The sequence below is a fragment of the Acomys minous genome, assembly GCF_964271855.1.
Source record: "Acomys minous genome assembly, chromosome: 13".
In the NCBI taxonomy this organism is placed as follows: Eukaryota; Metazoa; Chordata; class Mammalia; order Rodentia; family Muridae; genus Acomys; species Acomys minous.
This window is the reverse complement of record NC_140495.1, coordinates 10,139,105-10,161,934: the sequence shown is the minus strand read 5'-3', so window position 1 is coordinate 10,161,934 and position 22,830 is coordinate 10,139,105. Positions and strand designations below refer to the sequence as shown.

General features: G+C 40.6%; 1 protein-coding gene across 31 annotated transcripts in view; it reads left to right on the top strand.

Moving 5' to 3' along the window:
* The window catches only part of CLASP2 (cytoplasmic linker associated protein 2), a 178,860-nt gene that overhangs the window by 134,866 nt on the left and 21,164 nt on the right, over positions 1-22,830 (top strand). For 27 of the 31 annotated variants that reach the window (XM_084754516.1, XM_084754502.1, XM_084754491.1 and 24 more), the window contains 5 exons: positions 7,154-7,317; positions 9,752-9,830; positions 14,101-14,244; positions 17,668-17,811; positions 20,123-20,229. In XM_084754516.1, coding sequence (XP_084610642.1) covers positions 7,154-7,317; positions 9,752-9,830; positions 14,101-14,244; positions 17,668-17,811; positions 20,123-20,229 — 638 coding nt within the window. Of the gene's footprint in view, positions 1-7,153; positions 7,318-9,751; positions 9,831-9,961; positions 10,013-14,100; positions 14,245-17,667; positions 17,812-20,122; positions 20,230-22,830 lie in introns of all 31 variants that reach the window. The other 4 variants (XM_084754510.1, XM_084754512.1, XM_084754511.1 and 1 more) reach the window with 1 other exon arrangement.

Below are 22,830 nucleotides of genomic sequence, written 5' to 3'. Positions count from 1 at the left end.
ATGTCTGCCTTAGCTTACTACTCTATGCAACAGCTTATATTAGTATTCGACTTACAAGATGTTGATGATGATTCAGTTAAAATATGTAGAGTTTTTAAACTAGACATCTTCTATGGTTTTTACCATAGAAGTTTTAGAACATCAAATGTAAATAATTTCTTTAAAAATAAGTGCTTTTAGAGACTGCTTTTCCGATTCTATTTATGTATAAGTGGAGTGTTTGTATGTGTTTTTTATGCATATGTGTTCCTGGCATATGTGACGTGTGTGATATTTCCACTAGGCTGGTAGCAGATAAGTCTTAAAGACTCTCCTGTCTTCTTCCCCCACAGTAGTGAGATTCCAGGTGTATGTAAAACCACACCCAGCTTGTTACATGAGTGCTGGCATCAGAAATCAGGTCCTTATAGTGAACTGCTCTCTGCCCCAAGTTTTCATTTTTCACTCTTGTGGATCCATCTTCTGCCCCCTCGCCTCTCCCTAACTCCCTAGCATAAGTGATACTATGTACTGAACCATGTGGCTTCAGCATCTGACCATAAAGGAACTCTTTGGAAAGTACCATCTTTACTGGGGTGCCTGCTATCAACGGCCAACTTAGATTTTTGAATTGGGCCTTTGAGCCTTGAACTGCTGTAGAAACCACCCTGTTACTGCTATATTAGACCCAGTTGAGTGTTCAGAAAGTCATCTCTGGTCTTCTGTCAAGCATTGTAGTCAGACCAGGTAGCTGCTCAGTAGACTTTGGAGCAGGAGACAGTAATATATCTTACTATGGAATATAAGGTGTGATCGTAATTCTTGTTTGTACTTGCATATAATAGTCTTTTTGTTGTTGTTGTTGTTTAAGATTTCACAGAAATCATGTACCTTTTGAAGGGGAAAAAGATGGGAAAACAATTTTAGATATTATGGTTTAGAACCAAACTTTGACACTGTTGATAAATGAAAGTGAGATTCTGTTAGTCTTTTTTTCTAAAAGTTGGTCCTCAAGGATAGTGGATTATACAACAAAAAGTATTTGTAATGGGCTGGGCATGGTAGTCCAGGCACTTCTGAGGAAAAAGCAGACATAATTCTGTGAGTTCAAAGCCAGCCAAACAAACAAACACGTGGGATTTAGGGGGAGCGAAAAGAAAAAAAAACTTTTTCCTGTTTTTTTCATTTCCTCCACAAGGAAGCAAATGCAACACGCAGAGAAATCATGTGTTCTTCTCCATGTTGATCATTTAGTTCTTGCTTTTAAAACTATTTTGAGTTTGTTTTTTTTTTTCCATAAGATTTTGAAATACGTTTGTCACTTTCATTTTCTTTAGTGTTTTTTTTTTCCTTCCATACAGGAACTTTGCATTGATGGCGACTAATTTGTGTGTTTTTCTTTTTTTCTTTTTTCCTTTTTTGCATGCTGTCCCCTGTGTTGGAACTCTCAATAGAGAGTAAGTTGGTTCAATATTTGTTGAAAAGCTAACTTTACTGCATGACTGTGGAATTAACCCATTTTCTCTGTTTTCTCTCCTGAAGAGTTCGTGCAGTATTGGACCCTTTGCAATCCACGAAATGCTACTTGCAGTTTCGCAAACTGTCATTCTGTTTGGAGATGTGCTTTTTAATCTACTAATTAATCTAATTTGATTATGTTCTTCTATTTCACATTTGATGGCTGGCACACCTAGATAAAGCAGGTTTATGTAAAAAGAGGCTTCCTCAATTGTAACAACCAAAGTATTTGATTCTTTCCTGAACAATTCCAGTTGTAAAATATCAAATTGATCCACTAGAGGTTTAAAATAATTTCCAACTTTTTACATTATTTTTAGAAAGTACAAAGCTTCAACTTACCACTACATGTACTCTCAAATATTCTGTTAATTTTATTCCATAAAAGCAAGCAGTGGTTGTGGACCACTAATTCTAAACTTTACCTTGTAAAATACAATTTTTATTCCTTGCATTATATTAACATATACACTTCTTCTTTACTCATATGTGAGGAAAGGAGAGAATATTGATTGACTTGTGAAATAAATTCTCTGTGGTAGGGAAATCACTTGAGAAAAGTTTTGTATTATTTCCAATATGTTAGGGCTATGATTATTTATATACGTATGGATATATGCACATATGTATGAATATATACACATGTATGTCAGTAAGTACCACTGATGGGATATAATACTTTTTTCAAGTAATAGTACAGTTTTGTATGTAGTGAGCTGTAAATCATATCTCTGTATTTTTTAAAAGATTTATTTATTTATTATGTATACAGTATTCTGCCTGCATTTGTACCTGCATGCCAGAAGAGGGCACCAGATCTCATTATAAATGGTTGTGAGCCACCATGTGGTTACTGGGAGTTGAACTCAGGACCTCTGGAAGAGCAGCCAGTGCTCTTAACATCTGAGCCACCTCTCCAGACCCCATATCTCTGCATTTTAATATGCTACTTAACATTTTAGTTAAGAACTAAACTTCAAAAGAAACTTCAATCAGGGACATTCAGAGAAGTCGTCTGGAAGGAAAGAACAGTTAAGATCTTGAGAGAAGTAATAAATGTAGAATGTGCTATTATCTTGAGTCAGGAGGATTGCCATGAATTTGAGGCCAGCTGGGGCTACATAATAAGACCCTCTCTTGGAGCCAGAGAATTAGCTCAGGTGGTTAATGCTTGATGTGCATGTGTGAAGACCTGAGGTCAGTCCCAGAACCCACATTTTTAAAAAGCCTAGTAAGGTGATACCCAGTTGCAATCTTAGTGTTGGTGAAACAGAGGCAGGCAGGTCCCCTGGCCAGCCAGCCTAGCCTATTTGTATAGGTTCCAGGCTAGAGACCCTGTGCAAAAGTAAAGTGGACAACACCTAAAAAATGACACCCAAGGTTGACCTGTGGCCTTTAAATACAGGTGTGTATATGTGTGTACTCATGTGAACACACATACAAACGAGAGAGCCTTAGAGTGGGCCTAGCAATACATGCTTGTGTCCCCAACACTAAATAGGTTGAATCAAAATAATCATGATTTCAAAGTCATTCTGGAATACATAATGAGACCCTATTATAAATATTCTGGGTGGAATAATAATAAAATCTGAGAAAAGATTAAAAGTAGTACCATACACAGCTAGTCACATTACAAGTTCCAAATAGGGGGTGACACACACCTTTAATCCCAGCACTTGGGAGGCAGAGGCAGTTGGATTTCTTGAGTTCAAGGCCACCCTAGTCTACATAGTGAGTTCCAGGCTAGCCAAGGCTATGTAGTAGTACCCTGTCTCAAATAAACAAACAAGAATTGCCAGTCTTGATGGTGCACACCTTTAATCCAAGCACTCAGGAGGCAGAGGCAGGAGGATCTCTGTGAGTTCAAGGACAGGCAGGGCTACACAGAGAAACTCAGTCTTGAAAAACCAAAAATGAACAAACAAGAAAACAAGTTTAGGTAGGAAAAAATGAGTGGCTATGATATGAAGTAGCCCACGTAGCTTCTTGATCATCTTTGTGGGAAGACACATGCTGTATGTAAGGGTGGAAAATGAGGGGATAGTAGGACATTGGGGGTTTTATGAGATGTGTGTGAGAGGGGAGACAGAGCTCAGATTACCAGTGCTCCCAGTGCTCCAAGGCCAGTTTGGAGAGGTACAGTGATGATTCCCACTAACTGGGAATTTGTAAGGATTTTATTTCTATCAAAGTGACATTCCAGTAGTCATAGGGAAAAAACATGAGTTGACAAACACAACCTGGAGGCTGAATCTGCCCAAGGCTTTGTAAATACATCTATCTGTTTTGAAACACAGTTGTACTGATTTATGTCTGTGGCCATGGTACGATGACAGGGCTGTGTAGTTCCTAGACCCATGGCATGTAAAGCCTCAGACATTTGTTATCTGGCCTGTTATAGAAATGATTTGGTGATCCTGGTATACAAGAAATAAAAGGAATAAAGTCAGGCCTGTGGTCAAAGGGCTCTTTACCTACAGTAGTGGTTCAGTAAGTAGACTTGAGGAAGATCAAAGAGAGCCGTTGTGAGAGTTGGGGGCCCAGGAAAGGAGACCACACTGCTGATGAAGAAATAGGGTGAAGGCGTTCAGGATATAGTAGGAAAATTCCTGACAGGAAAGAAGGGAAATTGAAGAAAGCAACATTAATTTAATGAAAGCCCAATCATACTGAGGAAAAGACCTCACAGTGCAGTGTAAGCAGAGGATCAGGGGGGGAACCAGAGGAAGCAGCGACACCTCGGGACAAGGTCCAGAGCAGGAAGATTGGCCTTAGGGAAGGGCAAAAAAGGATTGTTAGAACATGAAGAATAGAGGAAGAGAAAGGAAGTGACATGTAAAACTATCTAGTACTCATATGGCTAGAGCCCAGCCAGAACCAAATGACCATTGATACTGTGGAACATGAAATTTGAAAAGTGACTTAGGCCTCCAGTATCTTAAGATTTTTTTTTTTCCTGTGTGGTAGTGGCACATGCCTTTCATATCAGCAAATGGATCTTTGTGAGTTCCAGGACAGCCAAGGCCATGTACAGAAACTCTGGCTTGAAAAACAAAAGCAAATCAACAAACAAAAAAGATTTTCAGGACAGGTATTCATACACACACACACACACACACACACACACACACACACACACCAAAAAAAAAAAAAAATGGGCGCTGGTAAACCAGAAAGAGAAACCACTACTTGTACTGTGTTGGCTTCTGTAATCTTACTATGGCTGACTTCAAGTCACCAGCAACCTCACAGGACTCTCTACAAACTTGGTCACTTCCCACCTGATTGTGTAACATGTGACGTGTTGAGAAATATAAAAACCATCTCTAGCATTCTGCTAAAAAGATTTCCCAGGTAACCAGCAAGAGTGAGAACCAGGTTAGATTCACAAAGTTGCCACAAACTAGGTCTAACAAAATTCTTTTTATAATCTTCTAGGCCTAAAGGAGAGAGCCCAAAACAGTTTAAGTGAAGCACTTAGCCAATTTTGAGGCCAGGTTTGGGGAGTTGAGGTGTGAGAAGAGTGGGCTTTGTCTGAGTGTGGCTGGGCTTTCTCCCAGTTGATGCTACTTTCTTCCATTTCCCTGCTTTTCCTTTCTCTTGTCAGAAGTGGATTTTCCCACTTCATAGCCAAGTTTCAAATGTTAAATAAAGGAAACTTCATTGCTTAACATAAGTGGCAAAAACTAGAGTTCATTACAACTACATAAAGGAAATTCCAGAAATACTGAAAATGAAACAATTTCAAATTAGCAGTTACTTTTGAGATAGAATATTTTGATAATAATAAAATGAATATAAGATAAAAATTAAAACAAACAAATGAAAATAGCGTGGTTTTAGTTACCTATTCTGGTTTTGATTTGTCTCAGTTTAGCAAGGCTGTGACTCCTACTCAAGAATATTTTCCTGGGCTCAAGGTTAAAAACATTGGCTGCTCTTCCAAAGGTACTGAGTTCAATTCCCAGCAACACATAGTGGCTCACAACCACCAATAATAAGATCTGGTGCCCTCTTCTGCAGTGCAAGTGTACATGTAGGCAAAATACTGTATACATAAACAAATAAATTTTATAAAAAAATTTTGGGGGACTGGAGAGATGGCTCAGAGGTTAAGAACACTGGCTGTTCTTCCAAAGGTCCTGAGTTCAATCCCCAGCAACCACACGGTGGCCCACAACCATCTATCCTGAGATCTGGTGCTCTCTTCTGACATGCAAGTGAAACACTGTATACATAATTAATAAATGAATAAGTAAATAAATCTTTTTTTTTATTTTTCTGGTAGGCATGGTAGTACATGCCTATAATCCAGCACTCATGGAGGCAGAAGCAGGCAGATCTCTGTGAGTTCAAGGCCAACCTGGTCTAGGACAGCCAAAGCTACACAGAGAAACTTTGTCTTGAAGAAGAAGAAAAAAAAAGAATATTTTGCTTTTACTTAGAAAGAAATCTTCCAGGATGGGGAGATGGCTCAGAGGTTAAGAGCTCTGACTGCTCCTCCAGAGGTCCTGAGTTTAATTCCCAGCAACCACACCAAGGCTCACAACCATCTATAATGTGATCTGATGCCCTTTTCTGGCCTGCAGGTGTACATGCAGCCAGAGCACTCTATACATAATAATAAATAAATGAATTTTTAAAAAAAAGAAAGAAGGAAATCTTCCAGTATAACACTGATTTCTTCTTGCAAGAAACAAAACCTTGTCAAGGGTCACTTTTCCAAAATATTTTAATGAGACCCACATATGAATATTAGTTTATCTTTTTCTTAAGTTTTTTCTTTCACCTTATACAATCTTTCAAACTGGTATGTTTAATCTTGGAATCAGGTATAAAACTCCTCAACATAAATGAGGTGTGGTGGCACATGCCTTTAATCCCAACACTTGGAAGGCAGAAGCAGGCAGATCTCTGTGAGTTCGAGGCCAGCCTGGTCTACAGAGCAAGTTCCAGGACAGCCAGAGCTACACAGAGAAACCCTGTCTCAAAAAACAAATTGTAAAATAAAACCTACCAGCACAAGAACATTTAAAAAGATGTAACTAAGTTTTAATGCATAGTTTTATCCTGTTTTATTATATAGATAATTTTGTTACTTCAGACTTTAAAATTACTTTGTGGACAGTTGTAATAAATAATAAATCTCATATCAAAAGTTTATGAAATTTGTCATTTTGAGAAACTTGAGAATTTTCTAATCAGCACATTATTATAGATACATTTTCTACTTCATAATAACTATAAGTTCAATAATCTCCTGATTCACTCAGTGCCATTTTTAAAAAAAGCTGAGTATCTTTGAAAATATATGTAGCAGCTCCTCCATTTCTTAGGGAAATGAGTCTCGGTTCAGCTAGTTTAAGCTGTGTCCTCATTGATAACAGTAGGTGTGCCAGCCATTATGGGCAGTTTCTTTACCAAGTGATGCTGCATGGAATAGCTAATTGTCAGACTTCTGCAGAAGTTGGTAACGTTGCAGATGCACTCTTGTATCACAGAGTCCAGTGAAAAGCAAGAGAGATTTCCCCCGCTTGGCTGCCAATCGCTGTGCCTCAGATTCCTTTTTTCCCGTCCATTTCTGTTTTGCACTGAGCATAGAGATGAATATTTCCTCTTTGTTCTTCCCACTTCTCCGCTTTATCAACTACAGGTGTTCAGCATGTTTTTGGAGACTCTAGTAGATTTCATACAAGTCCACAAAGATGATCTTCAAGATTGGTTGTTTGTACTGCTGACACAGCTGCTGAAAAAGATGGGGGCTGATTTGCTTGGGTCTGTCCAGGCAAAGGTTCAGAAAGCCCTTGATATTACAAGGTAATATTTTCTGTATGTATTTCAAGTTTATCTGATAATAACCACAAATATTTAACCCCTGTGTTGAAGTTTTATTTATACTGTTTTGAATACTTAAAGCTCTTAGCTTAAGTAAAATGTAAACTGGCATGGTGGTCCCAACACTTGAGAGATAGAGGCTGGGAGAATCAAGAGTTCAAGGTCATCCTCAGGTATGTAGTGAGGTGAAAGCCAGCCTTGGCTAGAAGAGACTATCTCAAAACAACAGCAGTAAAGATAAAGCTAGAAATCTTTAATCCCAGCAGTTGGGAGGCAAAAGGGAAGCAGATCTCTGGGAATTTGAGGTCATCAAGGTCTATATAGTGAGTTCCAGGACAGCCAGAGCTACATAGCTATGTAGTAAGACCCAGTTTCAAAAATAAAAATAAAATAAACGTATGGATGTTTAAGCACATAAATGGGGCCAGGCATGGTGCCACTCACATACATTCCAGCTTGTCGGAGATAGAAGGATCAAGAGTTCAAAGCCAGCTTGGGTTACAGAGAGAGGCCCTCCTTTAAAAAAAGAAACAAGACACGCAAAAAGATACAACTTGAACTAGATACAGTGACACTAAACTGTAGTTCCTTCTGCTGGGAGACTGAGGCAGAAGGATTGTTTGAGGCCATGAGATTGAAGCAAGATTGGGAAATAAAATAAAAGCTTATCTCAAAAGACAGTAAGAGCTGGGCACTGTGGTGCACGCCTGCAAGCCCAGCACTCAGACAGAGGCAGGCGGATCTCTGTTCAAAGCGAGCCTGGTCTACAAAGTGAGTCCAGGACAGCCAGGACTACACTAGAAAAATCTTGTTGTTGACATGGAATGACATGTCAAGCCCTACAACCTGAGTTGGATTCCTCACAACCTAAAGGGAGAGAACCAGCTCCCACAAGTGCACCATAGCACATAAATGCCAACACACACACACACACACACACACACACACACACACACACAAATACAAATGAAAAAGGGATGCTTGGTTTATTTTGGTTAGGTTTTGGTTGGTTGGTTGGTGTGTGGGGCGGGGTGTCCCTATGTAGCCCTTACTCTGAACTCTATGTAGACCAAGCTGGCTTTGAACTCAGAGATCTACCTGTTCTGCCTTTGAAGTGCTAGGATTAAAGCTGTATGCCACCACCACCACCCCCAATAAGAAAAGATTTTAATATACAAACAACCATAAATGTATGTGTCAGTTGAACTAAAGGTTAGTTTGATCTTATGTGAAGTTAAAAACTGTTCGTAAATCTTAGAGAATGCTTTCTCATACCGTTAGGTGTCTGGAGCTCCTTTCAGAAGGCTTTACACATGGTAGGTTTCTCTCTTCTTGAGCTCGTGTCATTGAAAGGACTTATTTCACAAACACATATACTAAGATGAAATGAGTCTGGAGTTCAGGTTTTGTTGTTGTTGCTTTTGGTTTTTTGTTTTTGTGTTTTGTTTTGTTTTTGAGACAAGGTTTCTCTATGTAGCCCTGGCTGTTCTGGAGCTCACTCTGTAGACCAGGCCTGGCCTTGAACTTAGAGATCAGTCTGCCTCTGCCTCCAGACTGGTGGGATTAAAGGCGCACGCCACCACCTCCTATATAGAAATCAGATTTTTTGGTGGTGGTGGGGGTTTTTTGTTTTTTGTTTTTTTGTTTTGTTTTGTTTTGTTTTGTTTTGAGGACAGAGTCTCACTATGATGTAACCCTGGCTGCCCTAGAACTCACTATGTAGACCAGGCTGGCCTCAGATTCACAGAAATCTGCCTGCCTCTGCCCCTGCCCCTGCCCCTGCCCCTGCCTCCTAAAGATTGAGATTAAATGTGTGCTCCATAGTTAACTGGATTCATATCTGAAGGAGAAGAAACATGTCTTAAAATATTGAACTGATTTTTTAAAGTTGTGTTTGCCTTTTTTCTTGTTTGTTTTGTTGTTGTTGTTTTCTATTTTGTGTATATGTGTGTGAGCTGTTCCTGAAGAGGTCAGGAGAGGGCACTGGATCCTCTGGAGTTAGAGGTGGTTTTGCGCTGCCCATTTGGCTGCTAGGAACCAAACTCAGTTCTGCTGTAAGGAGCAGTCTGTGTGCCTTTAACCACTGAGCCCCTTCTTCAGCCCTACAAGTTTGAACTTTAATTGAATACGTTTTTCTGATTTACTCAATATATCAGGTGTACCTTGATGTACAAGCAAGATACAGTTATCTAGTATTGTTTCTTAATAATTTACTGGCTATAAGTTCAAATGCTTTTATTATCTTATATTGTGCTTAATAGACTGTGCCATTTCAGCTATCAGTTCATACTTTCTTTGTGGGTATTAAGTATAGTCTTTTGCTATGGAATTTGTTAAAATGCATACTTGTCAACTTAATTTGGTGGGGGTTGGTTGTTTTGTTTTTTAACTTCAGGTTTTTTCTTTCTTTTTTCAGAGAATCATTCCCAAATGATCTTCAATTTAATATCCTAATGAGATTTACAGTTGACCAGACCCAAACACCAAGCTTGAAGGTAAAAAATTTATTTCTTCTCAATATATTATAAGGAATTAAAGTATTTTATTAATAAAGTTGGGATAACTTGTATTTTTATCACACACAAAAACTGTTCAATCAGTGGGTTTTATTTTTATAAACTTTCAGACAGTCAAGCCAGCACTTCGGGACCAGCTTCACTCTTTTTGGAGCTCAAAGGTTTTCTTTTATTTTTATTCTAGCCTGCGTTATTTCTTTTCAGAACTCTCTGCAGTATTTCAAATAATGTTTTATGCATCTGTGTTTAACTACTAACCTTCTTCAGCCTTTTATACATGCATGTACTTGACTTTAAGTGTTCTCCAGAAGTCTGACCGACCCTTTGGGAAAGCTCTGTCTGTGTAAACACATTTTAAAAGTGTCACAGCATACAACCATCCAACACTGTGCTGGAATAGAGTTACTTTGTACAATCTTATGTATGTTTATGATTTCCTAATACTTGGGGGTTTTTTGTGGTTTTTAGAGACTGATATTTGGGGCAAACGTAGCATTGCCTTGGAGCTTATTTTTTTAAGTCTAATTTCAGTTGATTCTCACTCTCTGAAATAATAACATTTGCTGAAACAAGCATAAAGTTTTAAACTTTCTCAATTTCTATTTGGATACATTTTCTAGTTGTGTGAAAAGTAGATTCTAATTTGTGATTTAAAATGATTAAGTTAGCTGGGTGTGGTGGCGCACGCCTTTAATCCCAGCACTCAGGAGGCAGAGACAGGCGGATCGCTGTGAGTTTGAGGCGAGCCTGGTCTACAAAGTGAATCCAGGACAGCCAAGGCTACACAGAGAGACCCTGTCTCGAAAAAAAAAAATTAAGTTTAACATAAGACATAAAATAGTTCTACTAGGATTTAGCTAAATAATAGAGTACTTGTGTAGTATGTGCAGAGCCCTACAAAAATGTTTTTCATGATCCTTATCCATTGAGATTAGAGTCAGGGAAATAAGCATACTGTTTATCCAAGCCTTGGAGTTTCTGCTCTGCTCTGCACAAATGTATTCTGCAAGCCTTACTACCCAAGCTTGATTTTCCCCTTTACATCTTGGAATGTAGTCAGAATGTCTCAGAATCACAGTTATGTTTCTAACAGGTCTGACATGCACTCAGTGTAATGTCATTTTTCTCAGAGCCATTGTATAAAAATGGCCTCTGTGTTTTTATTTTAAAAAGTGACCTGAAGAAGTATGTATTTAATATTAATACATACTATAGCTCATACTATACCCAAGACACTCCTAGGAATAGAAAACTTAGAATTTTTGATCATTATTACCTATAATACTTGATTTGAGTACATGGTAGACATTCAGAAACTGTTGAAAATATAAATGAAGGTGTTTTGTGTGCCTGTGTAAGTACAGCCTGAAGCAGTCCTGTGTAGTGATACAGGCCTGTGATCTTGCCACATGAGACACTGGGGCAGGTAGATTATCAGTGATTTGTCAGTATGGGCTAAACAGAATTGCAGGTTATCCTGAGCTGTGAAACCATGACTCAAGAGACAGGTGATTCTGAAGGACAGAGTAACGCTGCTGAAGACCTAAAGAGAAAGACAAGTAGAGGAGAATAGGGATGTGGGAAACGGGTGAAGTTAAAGCAAGCTTCCACTGGGCCTAGGGTCAGAAGGAGAAGCTGGTGGTTTTGGGGGGCGAGGGTCTTTTGGTTTTTATTTTGATTTTGGTTTTGGTTTGGTTTGTCAAGACAGGGTTTCTCTATGTAGCCTTGGCTGTCCTGGACTCGCTTGGTAGACAAGGTAGGCCTCGGATCCACCTACCTCTGCCTCCCTGGGTGCTGGGATCACAGGCGTGCACCACCACACGCAGCTGATGAAAAAAACATTTTTAAATCATAAGAACTTAACAAGCTGGAAAGATGGCTCAGTGGTTCACTGCAATTGTCTCACAAATGACAACCAGAGCTTGGATCTCAGCACCCAGTAGCAAGCTGGACATCCTGAAAACACCTGTAATTTCAGTTCTGAGGCATATAGTGTCCTCCTCTTTTGGACACACACACACACACACACACACACACACACACACACACACACACACACACAAAAGCATATATATATATTCACATAGAAACATAAACAAAATCCCTTAACTGGTTACTGAATGTGGTGCACACCTTTAATTCCAGCACTCAAGGGGCAGAGGCCAGGGACCTCTGTGAGTTGAAGGCCAGCCTGCTCTACACAGCAAGTTCCAAAACAGCCACGACTACGTAGAGACACCCTGTCTCCAAATAATAATGTAATAATAATTATAAAATTAAAAATAAAGAAGTTAACGATCTTTTTTAAAGAAGATAGAAATAGACTATATAACATTATAAAGTGATTTTAATTAAATTACTAGCATTTGTTAAATACACGTAGTTTTCCACTTTTCTGAATACTTTTTCCAGCTTGATAAACACACTGAAGGATTACATACACCTTTGCAACTATATGGTTTTGTTCTTTAAAATGGAATGTGTAGTTGCATCAATAATTACAGACTGCATGACTGTGAGATGTCCTACTAAACTGGGAGTGTTTCAGTAATCATACGTTTTTATGGTTACTTGCTTATTACAGTTAACACCACTATTTTGTGAAAACTTTTAAAAACTGCATTGCTTGCATTGCATGACTGTAAATGCCTTTAATCCCAGCATGTGGGAGGCAGAGGTAAATAGATCTCTGTGAGTTCAAGGCCAGCCTAGTCTACACAGAGTTCCAAGACAACCAGGGATACACACTGAGACTTTGTCTCAAAAAAGAAAAAAAACAAAAACAAAAACAAGCAAAGCTGTAGGTAGGCGTGGTAGCCTATACCTGTTTACCCTACAGTGTAGCCAGAGACAAGGGGATTCCCAGGGCAGGCTGGCTAGCTAGACTACTCGAATCAGCAAGAAGATCCTGCCTCAGTATCTAAGTGGAGAGTGAATAAGGTAGACATTCAGAGCTTCATATGCTCACACATGAACCTGCCCACACATATAAACATACATACACAGCACACACAGTGCAGAAGAAATGTTTTTCAAAGATCTTGAGGTCCTGTAGGTACAACTCTAAGGTAAAGTGCTTACCTGACATCTGCAAGGCCTTAGATTTTATCATGAGCAAGGCAAATAATGATTACAGTAATAACAACTTTAAGTAAAGGATCTCAGAGGCTGGAAAGATGACTCAGCAGTGAATAGTACTTAGTACTCTTGGAGAGGAGCCGGCCTCAGTTCCCAACATCTGCATGGCAGTACACAACCTCTCCAACTACAATTCCACCATTGGCATGAGGTGTGCATGTAGGACACATAAGAATAGGCCGGAAAGATAATCCTGGAACTCAGGAGGCAGAAGCAGGCCGGTCTCTGTGAGTCCAAGGCCACCCTGATCTACAAAATAAGTTCCAGGACAGCCAGGACTATAGCAAGAAACCCTGTCTCAAAAAACCAAAATTAAGTAAAAAACTAAAAAGAAAAAAAAATTGTTTAGAAACTATCAAATGTTGGAATATGTGACCAGAAACAATTCTCAGCCTTTTTGTTTCTACTAGCATACTAGAGAGAACAGATACAATTTAATAATTGTTCATTAGAAGAATTTAAAATGGCTGAGTCTAGAAAGAAGGGTATGTGCCTCAGAAATAGCTTATCTCCCACCCCACAGCTGCCTTGCATGCACCTGACGTACAAGAGTGAACTGGGTGAGTGAGCGGTAGGTAGAGTGCTCGGCTAGCCTGCACTAGGTCCTGGGTTCCATACGCAGCACCTCAGAAACTGTACTCAGGAGAGAGAGGCCATTCTCAGCTGCACAGTGCACTTGAGGCCAGCCTGGGCTAGAGGCCCTGCCTCAAATCTAAACAGATAGTTATGTCACCAGCTGTGACGACAGGCTTGTCTTGCCAGATCTTATCATTTAACACTGTTTCCCCCAAAGAAATGACTGTGTAAGGCTAGCCATGCACACACTCTGAAAGCAGCAGGCTAGTGGAGACATTTTCTATTTGTTAAGAACATCTCCAGCAGATGTTTACGCTCTGGAAGTTGAGTGCTAAAAGTTCTAGTACACATGAAACCAGGAATCCTCACCATGTCAGGACAGAGGTAGCTCCATCATTCCTTTGACAGTTGCTGTTCCTGCTGCTGCTGCTGCTGCTGCTATCCTTGGAAAATCTGATGGTGATTATTTCTGACGCATTACCTAGTATCCCAGTGTCCAGCTCACTCTCCTCTTTCATTGTGCTTTCCTTAACAGGTGAAGGTTGCTATCCTTAAGTACATAGAAACTCTGGCCAAGCAGATGGACCCAGGAGATTTTATAAATTCCAGTGAAACTCGCCTGGCAGTGTCTCGGGTCATCACTTGGACGACCGAGCCCAAAAGCTCTGATGTTCGAAAGGTGTGTTTGAGTGGGATCAGGAGATGAGTTTAGGTTTTTTTGTTTTTGTTTTTGTTTTTAAACTGATCTTCTGTTAGATCCAAGTGCTATATTTATCTTTAATCACACGTGAGGACTTGGCTTTCCCTGTGTTTCTCCCACATCCCCTTTCCATCAGTCCTGTAATCTTTGTAATACTTCAGAGTCAGTTCTTGGTAAAATGGAGATTGACCTTGTGTTTTGTTTTCCAAGTTCTCACTCTTGTACCTGTAGGGTTTGCTGCCTCCTTTCTTAAAGAAGCTCTATTTTGGGGGCTGGAAAGATGGCTCAGAGGTTAAGAGCACCTTCTGCTCTTCCGGAGGTCCTGAGTTCAATTCCCAGCAACCACATGGTGGCTCACAACCATCTATAATGAGATGTGCTGCCCTCTGCTGGTGTGCAGGCATACATGTAGGCGGAACTCTGTATATGTTATTAAAAAAAAAAAAAGAGCTCTATTCTGAGAGTTAATGTCTGCCTTGTTTTTTATGTCCTTGCGTTTTGAATTAGAGTTAATTACCTGTCTTCCTTTTCATTTCCTTCCTTGAGTTATGGTGTTTTGAGACAGTCATTTAATCTGGGCTAGCTTGGAACTCACTCTAGCAGATGACCTTGATGTGCTGGTTGTTCTGCCTCCACCTTCTAAGTACCAAGAATGCTGGCACAGCTTGACTGAGCTTTTAAGCATGTCCTGTTTCAAAGCATGTTAGTATATGTTCATATTTTTAACATTTCTGCCAAGGGCTTATTGCTAGTATTTTCTATATACTCAAAAGCATAGATCATTTGTACTAGGGAAATAACTCCATCGGTAAAGTGCATAAGAACTTGAGTTCATATTCCTAACACCTGCATTATAAAAAAAAAAAAATCAGGTATGGTAGCACATGCGTGTAACCTCAGTGCTGGGAAGGTGGCAGACACAAGAGAATCTCTGGGGTTCACTAGCAGCTCATCTTCCCTAGTCATTGAGCTCCCAGTTCACTGAGAGACGTTCTCAAAAACTCGAGGGCAGCTGGTGCACACTTGTCACTTCAGCACTCGAGAGGCAGAGGCAGCAGCTCTGCATGGTGTGCTACAGACCAACCAGAACTATAGAGTGAGACCCTGTCTCAAAAGAAAAACAAAGAAAACTGCACCCTGCCTGGATGCAGTGTGACCAGCTCTCTCGTGCTCCTGTGTACTGAGCCTTTTCTACACGATTGAGCTATACCCTCACACTGTGAGCCTTAAATAAACCTTTCTGTCCGTAAGTTGCATTTGTCAGGTATTTTGTGAAAGCAACTAATTCAGAGCTTATAATAAAAGGAAACATTTTAAATCAGTTATCCAATCAACCACCATAAGACAGAGAAAAAAACAAAGCAAACCTGAAGCAAATAGAAGTTTGTAATTGAGATTAGAGACTAAAGCAGAGGCCGGGCATGAAGGCACTTATGTTTAATCAAGCACTCAGGAAGCAGAGACAGGCAGATGTTTATGGATGTGAGGCAAGCCTGGTCTACAGAATAAGTTCCAGGACAGCCAGGACTATGTACAAAGACCCTGTCTCCAAAATAAAAACAAAGCGTCAGGGTCAGTTAAGAGTACTTGCTGCCCTTGTGGAGGACCCTCGTGACACTCACATGACACTCACGTGACACTCACATGCCTGTGATTCTAGTCCCAGGGAGTCAGATTGCTTGTGACATCTGCAGGCACTGCATGGACATGGTGCCCAGACACACTCACCAGGAGAGTGTTGTGACATCTGCAGGCACTGCATGGACATGGTGCCCAGACACACTCACCAGGAGAGTGTTGTGACATCTGCAGGCACTGCATGGACATGGTGCCCAGACACACTCACCAGGAGAGTGTTGTGACATCTGCAGGCACTGCATGGACATGGTGCCCAGACACACTCACCAGGAGAGTGTTGTGAGTGTTGCATACTTTACACTCCACTGCTGGACGTTCAGATTCTGCAAGTGTAGAACGCAGAAGCTTTCATAGGGTGCAATCAGAAAAGGTCCAAAACAAGGTGTGTGCTTAGGATGTGGATCATGTGGCCATGCACCCTTTTGTGCTCTCCTCTAAATTGCTACATAATATTGTTTTAATTTCAACAAAATACCTGACTAACCTTACCTTGAGATTAACTGTAGGCTTTTTAGATTAGCTGCTGGAGAAGAGACTAGATATTGCTAATTAAAGGATCCTACAGAGCCACGCACAGTGTTGTACACCTGTAACCCCAACACTCAAGGAGCTGGGAAGTTGGGAAGATTATGGTTCAAAGCCCTCTAGGACTACATAGTGAAATCCTCATTTGTTTTGTTTCTTTGGTTGGTTAGTTGGTTGGCTTTGTTTGTTTGTTTGTTTGTTTGTTGTTTTCCTCCTCTTATGCTGGCTTTATTTATTTTTGGTTTTTTTTTGAGACAGGGTTTCCTCTGTGTAGCCTTAGCTGTCCTGGACTGACTTTGTAGCTTTGTAGACCGAGCTGGCCTGGAACTTATAGAGATCCACCTGCCTCTGCCTCCTGAGTACTGGGATTAAAGGTGTGCACCACCACGCCCCGCTTTTATTTTTTAATTATAGTACAAAATAACATGTTTCCATGCAACAATTCCCCCCTCTTCCCATTCATACCCCTTACCTCTCTGTTGTCTACTGCCCGTGTACACATTTGTACCTTTCTACCACCTGTATTCCTTTAAAAAGAAATTTTCACATATTGAAAAAGTTTAATTTCAATATTAAGTCACCCTAGGTGGGGTTTATATAGCTGTCCTTTCCTTATGATCATTTGTAGGGAAAACTGAAACAGTAACATATGTTGACAGAATAACACTACAAAGTGTTGTCATGTTACACTTTCATATTCCCTTCTTGTTTTATGTTTTTCCTTTCCTTTTCTTTTTCTTTGTTTCTTTCTTTTTTTTTTTTTTTTTAAGAATCTATTATTTGTGCAGTGTGTGAGTTAGCAGGCCAGAAGAAGGCACCAGATCTCATTATAGATGATTGTGAGCCACCATGTGATTGTTGGGAATTGAACTCAGGACCTTTGAAAGAACAGCCAGTGCTCTTAACCTCTGAGCCATCTCTCCAGCCCTGTTTTTGTTTTTCAACCTGTGTGGCCTTTGTTGGCCTGGACTCACTTTATAGACCTGGCTGTCCTTGAAATCACAGAGATCTGCCTGCCTCTCCTCGACTCCATATTCCCTTCTTAGCTTCAGAAAATAAATGGTAGTTAAGAGTATTTTTATCCCTGCCCCCCCCCCCAATATGAACAGTAACATTTTCCCTTTCCACAGGAGAGATGGTCAAGCCTGTGCTGTCAAGGAGAAACATAAGAACATGGCCATCTTACATCTTGGAGTAGCCAGGATGCAGTCACCTACTTTGTGTCTTTGTGTCTTTCAGGCAGCACAGTCAGTGCTGATTTCCTTATTTGAACTCAATACCCCAGAGTTTACAATGTTACTAGGAGCTTTACCAAAAACTTTCCAAGATGGTGCTACTAAACTTCTTCACAATCACCTGCGAAACACCGGCAATGGGACCCAGGTACTTCGCACTTGTTTTGTTGGCCATTGTATGTTGTTATGACTGCTTTACTTTGCATAAAATTGACTTGATTTTACTATATGGTTTTTACATCTGCATTTGGCAGCAATTTGAGCAGAAGCAATTAAATACTGCCTTGGGAAGAGTAGAGTCTCTTGAATCTATGGTGCTTATATTATGATCTGTGTGCGTTGTGATAGAAGTTAGCAGTAGCCAAGTTGAAAGAGAGACACGTGTGCGCAGTGTGTGTCTGAGGCGTCTACCTTGGGGGATATTAGAACTTTATAACATGCTGCCCTTTGACCTTCAGATGAACCAGTTCTCGCTTGAGCAGCAGCAAGGGTAGTTCATCCCAAGTTAACACTAAGTGTGAACAGAACCACGCTAAAGGGTCACTGGCTTGTTGGCCTCTTGAGTGTGAATATGCAGGGTTTTGTTCTGAGAAAATAAAATCTGACTAAATGAACATCTACTGAAATGTGTAGATATATGTGTGATTTACATAAAATGTCTACAAGATTGAGAACAAGAAGAATGCAGGTGTACTTGGTGGCAGGCTTAAGGGGAGGCATTCAGAGTTGGAAGTGACGCAAGACTTCTGAGGATTACAAGACATTTCACAGCCCAGTTGTATACGGCTCAGGGATCTTAGACGCTGGGCTCTGGTGGGTCCTAAAAACTGACCTGAAAGCCGGACGTGGTGGCGCACGCCTTTAATTCCAGCAGTTGGGAGGCAGAGGCAGGCGGATCACTGTGAGTTCGAGGCCAACCTGATCTATAAAGCAAGTCCAGGACAGCCAAGGCTAACATGAAGAAATCCTGCTTTGGTGGGCGGGGGCGGCGGGCAGGAGACACTGACTTTGAGACAGAAATGCCAGGTTGTCTGATACCAGTGGGAATTCAGTGTGCAGATTCTGGAGGGAGCATGCAAAACCAAAACAATCTTTATTAAAAAGAATTATAGAGAAGGGAGAAGAACTCCTGAGATACAGAAAAGACAGTTTCCAAGAGAGGAAAAAAGACATCAAATTTTCCTGTCTAGGGTTTTTATAGGGCTTTGGCAGAGAATGGACAACTCTGGGCTGCAGTAATTGCTATGAGATTGGCTAGTTCTCTGAAGGATTGTAGATCAAGGTAATAGAAGACCCACAAAGTATTTGCAGGCCCCTCAGCCCAACCAGAAAGATGATCATACACTGTTCATGCACTGCCCACCCAGTGAAATGTGTTCAAAGCCCTTCTCTGCCCATCTCTGACCCCTGGCTTGTTAATGACCTTGACTGTCTTCCAGTTGGTAGTCACTTGCGAGATGTTACTACCCTCTTTCTGACCTTGCAGGGGTCTTGGTTGCTAATTGTGTTGAACTCTGTTCCTCCTGCCTCCCAAATGCAGCTGACTCCTTGTCTTCCAAATGGTCTGGGTTTTCCTTCCTGAAAGAGTGAAGGCTCTCTCAGAGGTCTCTACTTAGTCTGTTAGACTCAGCTGCATCAGAAGCATGGACATATGCAAGTACAACACGCCTTACATGTGTCCCTCAACAGATAGACCCTGCCATCACTGTCCCAGAGCCTTGGCCCACCTCCAAGCTGTTGATTTAGTTATCTCCATACCCAGCTGTAAGCCCACTGGTCCAGGCTTGCCATCTTCCTTTTAGCCTCACCTCCGTTCTCAGTGCAGCATCTAAGAGCAATTTGATGCTCAAGTATGTGCTTTTCTCCTTTACTACCAACAGAGCACTAGCCCCTACACCAGAATTTCTCTGAGAGTAATGTCACTTATCTTCTTAAGTGGAGAGACAGTTAGTTGAAGGAAAAAGACAAATCAACAACACGACCAGATTTTACTTCCTCGGTATCTTTGGGAAAATCATTTCTAAAAGAGACTCAGGAGGAATTATATTGAATTAGCAGTAAAGTAGAACGGATTAATTAGCTGAGAACAGAAAGCCAATTTAAGCTTATAGGAGGCAAAGGCAGACAGGTCTTTGTGAGTTTGAGGCCAACCTGATCTATATCTTGAGTTCAGTGCCAGCTAGGGCTGCAAAATGAGACCCTGTCTCAAACAAACAAACAAACAAACAAAAAGTTTAGGATTATGTTAGATCCTTAAGAGAAGAGATGCTAATAATGCTTGAGGTAGTCTGAATGGAGTCATATTTCCCTCCAGAAACCATACCTAAGTGCATGCATGTTTAGAATGCGGGTGCACAAAGATGGCACTTTAACAGTGCTCTTGCTCAGGACTGTGTCTTCCCTTAGGGCCTGTTAGTTGGAGTTTCCTGTGTTAATGCTCCTTTTACTCCCTCCACCAGAGTTCCATGGGGAGTCCTTTGACAAGACCCACACCTCGATCACCAGCCAACTGGTCCAGTCCTCTTACTTCTCCTACCAACACATCACAGAATACATTGTCGCCCAGGTGAGCTGATTGTTTGCATTCATGTTTTGTGTTACCAATTTCCATTCTTACAAAGGCAGAATAATTAATCTCAATAGACTTTCATTTCACTTGAAATGCCTTAGAAACTGAGCTGTTCAAACAACTTTTAAGTGTCTGTAAAAATCTAACCCTTTAAATGGTGATATATTGGATGAAAAGGTATTGGTTGTTTTTCTTTTTTTTTTTAAGAGTATAGTTACATTTCTCTGTCATCGGAAATAAAATTGCTACTAAATGTTTGTTTGTAGCCAGGCATGGTGGTGCATGCCTTTAGTCCCAGCACTCAGGAGGCAGAGGCAGGCAGATCTCTGTGAGTTGGAGGCCAGCCTGGTCTACAAAGGGAATCCAGGACAGAAAAGCCTTGTCTCACAGCGATCCTCCTGCCTCTGCCTCTGCCTCCTGAGTGCTGAGATTAAAGCCTTGTACCACCACGCCCAGCCCTAAAGTTTATTATTAAAGCCTGCAATTGTTATGGTGGTTATTATTAACACGATATCATATCAGTAAAATATGGAGGCACCTAATAGAATTTTAAATAAGCCTTATTTTCCCTGGGGCTGGGCAGAAGTAAACTGCCTAAGCTACCTCATTACCTCCCAGCCCCATAGCCCATGTTATTTAATCATTCCTGTCTGGACTACTCCCCATCCACAATTTCATAAATACTTGCTTATGCTTTTCATCTGGGCTGCTTCTCTCCAACATTGCCTCAGAGTAAATTCCTCCTGGCCACATGGTTCTCTCCATGCTAACTATGGCAGCCTCTTTTCCTTCTCCTCCTCTAGTACCTCTCTCTCTCCTTCCTATGATCCTTCTGTCCTCCACACCCACAGTCATTGGCCACGCCTACCTCATCTGCCTTGCCCAGATGTGTAGACATGTGGTCAAACAGGGATTATTCGGAGGCAAGGTTATACAGCAACATTTGGGGTACGTGATCGTCTGCTCATAAGGGACAGCAAGCAGATCTCAGGGAGCAAAATAATTAACAATCAGAAACAAAGTACCAGACCGTGCTATTACATTTCTCAAACTGTAAATTGTGCCTGTCTTTTCTATTACACCACTTACTGTAAATGGCAATATCAGTTATGCTGTTAGATTGCACGTTGATGACATGCAAAAGGTCAGGAGGGACTTAAGCTTATGGACAAAGCATAAAGAGAATAATGGAGAAGAGTTGGATATAGCATGAATATGTAATGGTATTATACATACTCAGAAGAAAAAGTGTGACTGAGCTACTGCTTCTGAATGTAAGATAAGAGGTGAAATTTTCACACACATAGTTCAAGCATGGATATATTTGAGGATAAATTCTCCTTTTTTCTCTTTTTCGTGTGTGTGTGTGTGTGTGTGTGTGTGTGTGTGTGTGTGTGTCTGTCAAGAAATAAATATGGCAGTCAGGAGACAACCTTCAGGATTTGATTTCCTTCTTCCACTGTGGGTTCCAGGGATCCAGCACAGCTGGCCGGGCTTGCTCAGCAAGCGAGCACCTTCACTCATCTTGCCAGCCCCAGCTTAAGTTCTTCATGCATTAGTCAGTAGCCACCATGACCCTTTTACTGGCCTTTTGTAAAATGATTCTTACAATATCTTTTGTTACAGTTACTGGCCTGAGTTGTGTTACTAGTCATATATCATGGCTTGCTTCATCAGATTATCCATTAAAATCTACAGGGTGCTACATCAGAGTTTAAGAAAAAAGTATCAAAGTTTAGGAAGGAAAAATGTATTAAAACTTACCACCTACCATATGTGTTATAAAATCTGACATTTTTGCTGTGTAAATTCTAGCCTTAGTTGAATTTAGAGTTTGATTATAGAATTCATGTCATTAACGTGTATGTTCAGTGTTCAAAATTTTTTGCCTTACCAGTTAGATGACCTAGGAGATAAGTGCTCTTGTTGAAAGACTACCTTACTTCAATCCCTAGGTCACCATGAAGAGTGACTCCACAGAGTTTTCCTCTGACCTCCACATGAATACTGTGGTACCCCAACATGTACTATAGTACCTTTTTTTATTTCAAATTTTCCCTGTCTTTTTGTTTTGTTTTATATTTTGAAAATAATAGGCAGCACCTATAAGTAGGTAGAGTACACGGTTCCTTTTTCTCTACCAAAGGCTGCTCTCAGTGATACTGGGATGTGTCCTACTCAGGCTGGCCTCCAACTGGCAGTGTAGACCCCTGCTCCCGTGCCCCTACTTCCTGAGAGCTAGACTACTGTGTTCATCAGCAATTACATCTATGTCTTCTTCAATTAATGCTGTTACTTCTTGTTAATTACAGGGACTGGAAAGCTCTCTATAAAGGGCCAAATGGCAAATATTTTAGGCTTCTAAACCAAATGGTCTGTGACCTTTACTCAGTTTTGCTGTTATACTACTAAAGCAGTAACACATAGCCCCAGCATACATGGTCATGGCAATGCTCTAGTAAAATTGTAGTTATGCATACTGAAACTTGAATTTTATATAATGTTCACATGTTATAAGGATATTTATTTTAAAATGTTTAAAGTTCCCCGGGCATGGTGGTGCACGCCGTTAATCCCAGCACTCAGGAGGCAGAAGTA